This window comes from Tigriopus californicus, chromosome 10, assembly GCF_007210705.1.
Source record: "Tigriopus californicus strain San Diego chromosome 10, Tcal_SD_v2.1, whole genome shotgun sequence".
Taxonomy (NCBI): domain Eukaryota; kingdom Metazoa; phylum Arthropoda; class Copepoda; order Harpacticoida; family Harpacticidae; genus Tigriopus; species Tigriopus californicus.
This window is the reverse complement of record NC_081449.1, coordinates 14,834,321-14,839,147: the sequence shown is the minus strand read 5'-3', so window position 1 is coordinate 14,839,147 and position 4,827 is coordinate 14,834,321. Positions and strand designations below refer to the sequence as shown.

The window sequence follows — 4,827 nt, the reverse complement described above, 5'->3', positions numbered from 1 at the left end:
TCAATCTCAACTTGATTCATGTTCGCTCTTGAGATTGTTCGCAAGTGAAACGAACAGAGAGAGAGAGAGTTAGTGAGAGCTTTCTACGAGACTCGATTCAATCCATGCCCAAGTGATCTNAAAAAAAAAACTAATCCACTTGGAAATATTATCTGAAAACCCATCCAAGCCACTCTCTGTCTCATGGTGTCATTATTCATAGCATAAATAATACTAGGTCGTCAAAGGACCTGTCATCAACCTTGACATGAATTATTTGGATAACCCTTTACAGACCCGAATTGACCTTCTTGAAGGGGAGCAAGCAACCCTCACAAACTATTAGCCGAACTTAATACGTATTAAAAGGAAAACATGGTCAAATTTGAGGGCTAACTTGACCTGAGCCCACATGCCTTGCCCAACGGCGTGTCGAACTCCCCAAAAAGTGAAGTTCCCGTTTCCCATTCACTCACTCACTGGACTACACGACGTCATGCTGAGTTCCAGTGGCGAATATTAACAATCCATCATCAGCCCTGCTCCACTTTCGCGAGACACGTTGTTTGTAACAGGATCCGAGAAATTCGATTCAAACTCGAGAAAACAAAGTGCAAATTGACGACAACATTTGCCTTGCATCAAATGATGCTGGCCCATCTTCTGATCACGGCCAAACATCCAATGCACTACTGTTTACACTCAAATTGCACGTCACGATTGTCATTAATCATTCTGCTTCTAGTAATTACCCGTCATACCCTCGAGCCGAACTGAACTCGACGCCATGGGATCAGCCTGTTGTAAGAAAAAATCCCCACCAGAGATTTCTTCAGGTCCGCAACCTCCTCGTCAACCATCCCCCGAGCCCGTGAAAACCAACGGGGTGCATGACTCGCAATCCAGTCCTCTGACTCGGCGAGAAACGCCCACACGAGAGATCCTGTTCTCGGGGATCACATTGAGTGCCAGGAACGCTTTGAGGCATTTGGAAGTCTTTGGCGAGGAATATGTGCGCGAGAAATTTGAGTCCAATTTCCATGTGTATCACATGTCGTGGATTGATCAGAGATACGATTGGTTCCTCACTCACGACGAGGTAAGCCTTTTTGTTTTATTGGAAGCTATTGGCATTGGTAGGTGGAGATGACGAGTTCGGATTGTTGGTTGGAATTTTTTTTTGTTGATCTTGCAAACATTTTCGTTTCATTCTTGGGAAGCAATAACCTCTCGGCGATCTTGGTTGAGAGAAGTTCAGTGGGTGAAGTTTAGAGCTTTGTACAAATGGTTACGAGATTGTTTGATTTATTTTATTATAGCAATGATTTGCTCAAAAACCAACATTAGCAATTAGTAGGGGGTCGAGAAAACATTTAATCCTTTTGGCACAATGGTATTTCTTTTCAACTTACAATAGCTCGAAGTATTTTCTATTTTCCTCCAAAAGTCCAAAACCTTACTTTAATTTTACATTTAGAAACAGCAAAACCTCAAATTTATTCAAATAAATTCAGCTGTGTGTTCAAATGGGATTATACATTGCTTGTTAACTGTAACCAAAAGGGACCTTTTGTACTTAAACGAATCACTGGAGGGGTAGAAAAAATGCATAAAAAAGGAGTAGATTAAAGTACGAGCGTGCAAGCAAAAGAAATTCGTAGGTTTCTACTTCGACGGGAGCTGACAAAGGATCTCTTCAATCTGACCTACCCGATCTAATGCAATAATAGGGGTCAGAAAAATAATGTATGATTTTCGTCAAAATATTTTGCTTTTAGGTTGTAGAAATCAGCCAAAATATGTTTGGAAAACGTAAGAATAAGCCATAAAAAGGTGAAAAAAGAAGTTCTAATTTGTTTGTCTATTCAAATATTTTGGTGGTTTTCAAGGCAAAAATTGTTTTACTATTATTTTTCACAAACTTCTTGCTGTTTGGGTTGAACCTTGTCTTGGAGTCAACAAAAAATTGAATTTCAAAGCAGATTTACAACTTCTAAAAGAGGTTCATATTTTGAAGCATACTGAAATCATGAATAATTGCAAAATCAAAACCATATAATACAAACATTCCAAGTGGTAATTAGAGTCCGTTCCCCCTCGTCCTTTCCCTACAAAATTATGTGATATTATTAGCTAGTTGTCAGACAATACACATGGTCTGCGGGGGCTTCACCCTTTTTTACCCACTAATTAAATTCGTTTTGTTACAATGGCGACGAGGAAAAACTGTTTGGAACGGTAAAGGGTACTGCTCTTCAGACTTAGTTACGCCAATGATTAAAAAGATATGAGGTAATTACACTTATGACTTTGAAAGCACATCGTACATTTTTTTTTTTTTTTTTTTACAAATATTTTCTTTTACTTTCAATAATATTTTCTTCTGCTCTGGTACAAAACATAAGTCAATTATTTGCGAGTGAAACAGGTTTTTTTCTGAAAGTAAGTTTATAAGGCTTAATTTTGACCCAAGCAATCAAAATCCAAACTTGATCCGCAGGAATCTACTTACTGTTTACAAGTGAGGGGAAACTAATTCCACACCAACGGGTTAGCAAGGCGATGAAACAAAATATTATTCTATGAAAACCGATTTGACTTTCAATTGCGTACGTAAAGGAAATTAACGGTCATTGCTAAAAACTTTATTTCATGCTTGCCTGTTCACAAGAGACTGGAAAGTAAAGTCCCCAACGGAGAGAGAGCAGATTTTGATGAAACAAACCTTGACTTTCAATTGTTTTGAGTTGAATCAAGATTATAACAAAAGAAAATGGTAGATTCAATGGCCGTCACTCTCTTCATATGAAGTCTATCCAATTTTGGCTTTCATCAAGTTGATATGACCAACAACTTAAACTTGTTTGACTTTTCATGTCCTCTTGTTTGAAATAGAGCTCTGTGGGAGAGAAGGGTCACTGCAACTAGGCCACGTGAGGCCTCATTTTTAACACATTTTGATCCCATCTTGGTAGTTCAACAAGATCGCTTAGGGCTCAACTGCTTCTGTTGCGTTACTTGTTTCAGCCGAAAGAGTCAAACAAGCCATCAAAACTACTTTCCCTCCGTATTTGGAATTTAATCACGTAACTAAATGAGTTCAATGTCAACCCCCATTACAAACAGCCTCACTGGTACCTAAATATGTGGGGTGTTTCTTCCCAGAGCTTTAGTTTAAAGAAAAGTTCGGGGAAGCTCTCTCTCCGTTCTCTAAACTTGTTTGAATGAAAAGGCAAACTCTTGGAAGGTGTCTTGACCATTTTGACTTACTTCAAGCCTCATAATCTTGACTCTCTACAACGCAAAGGAAGCCAAACTATACCGTTGAATAGCTATTTAATTAGTGGCGGTTGCTTTCTTTGCATAAAGATCGGTTTCATTCTTGCTTGCCAAAAATGTCTTTATTTAGTTTTATTAGAGGACATCGTCATGGATCACTGAAACTGAATTTAGCAGAAGTGGCTTACTAATAAAGGCTTTGCAAAACAATTTCTCCAAAAAAATCAACGACATAATTTTGCCTAAAGAATACCAAAAATTACAAGCAGAAAAGTGGTTGGAAATAAGGGTCAGATGTGTTGATAAAGAGTTGAAAAAAAAAACCAATACATAATGAGTTCAAGTACCACCGTAAGAATTTTAGAAACACCCTCTCATTTCAGATTCCTAAAAATCTCAACGAAACCTTGGATCAATCTTGGATAAGTGCTTGCAGTCCACAAGAATCCCTACCGCAGATGAAACAGTTCTTAGAGAGAATCAAATTGGTTCTGAGTCAAATCGCGAAAGATTTGACAGAGGTAGAGGATCGTTACGCGGAACTTTTTGCTGAGGGTGCACACAAAGTGAACGGAGTATTAAATGAGGTCACCCTTACCATGAGAGAATTAAATGTACGTCAGTCTAAAACGATCTCACAGCTTTGACAAGAGATTTCTAGATACTGCATATCGGACGACTGACCACTCGGTTGGCTAGCGAGTAGTATGGTCGGTCTCCTGGGACTTCATCGCAAACCCTTTTGTTGTACTGTCTAGCCAACCGAGTAATGGCCAATCATCCGACATCCAGTGTCTAGAAACCTATGCATTTTCCTGCACAAATGGTTGAGTTACACACGTGAAATTAAAGATTTAAATTTCCATACATTCGTGTTTCAGATACCGTCTAGAAATCCATTGGGCCCGGAATTTATCCCTCAGGGAATCATGGAAGTGGGACACACAAGTTTCCGTTATCACAGAGATTGGTTTCTTTACCGCGATTCGAGAAACATTCTCGAGTACGTTATTGCCTTATCAGAGTATTTCAAGAATCATTATTCGTCATGATAGTGCTTTACCAACATTATGTGACTCTTCATTTAATTCCTGGTATTCGGACACTCTAAAAACAAACTAGCAAATAATACAAAAAAATGGTACAAAAACCGCTCAAATTGCCTGGCGTCCACGACTTCACAATGGCATCACTAATCGGTTTTTTTGGCGGGGCATTCATGGGCATTCCTGGCATACCCAAGTTAACAAATAAATAAAAAACAAGGACACCGTTCTGAATAGCGATCATACGATTTGCACCAGACCGGATCCGGGTTCTGGGGATCTTTGGGGATTAGGTGAAGCCTCTGGATCTTCAAGTTGGGCCCGGAGGAGTTGGAGCTCTTTAATCCCATCTTCATAGACCTCAGACTTGTGAGAAACCAATTTTAAGTAGAAATGGGCCGCAAACCCAATGAAAACAGCCATGATTGGGATGAGCATGCCCGTGGCCACCCAAGCGGCCGAATGCATAATCGTATAGAATTTGACCCAACATAAGATGGCAATTTCCACTAAAAACAGCAAT

General features: G+C 39.4%; 2 protein-coding genes across 2 annotated transcripts in view; one reads left to right on the top strand and one right to left on the bottom strand.

Annotated features, from left to right (window-relative positions):
- The window catches only part of LOC131889372 (uncharacterized), a gene marked incomplete in the record, with an annotated part of 6,756 nt that extends 2,432 nt beyond the window's left edge, over nucleotides 1-4,324 (top strand). The window contains 3 exon segments of the mRNA XM_059238458.1: nucleotides 739-1,078; nucleotides 3,642-3,872; nucleotides 4,140-4,324. Of these exon segments, the coding sequence (XP_059094441.1) occupies nucleotides 767-1,078; nucleotides 3,642-3,872; nucleotides 4,140-4,310 (714 nt within the window).
- The window catches only part of LOC131889374 (calcium release-activated calcium channel protein 1-like), a 2,479-nt gene continuing 1,962 nt past the window's right edge, over nucleotides 4,311-4,827 (bottom strand). The window contains exon 5 of the mRNA XM_059238463.1: nucleotides 4,311-4,827. This exon is cut by the window's right edge and continues 3 nt beyond it. Coding sequence (XP_059094446.1) covers nucleotides 4,545-4,827 — 283 coding nt within the window. The 3' untranslated portion in view covers nucleotides 4,311-4,544.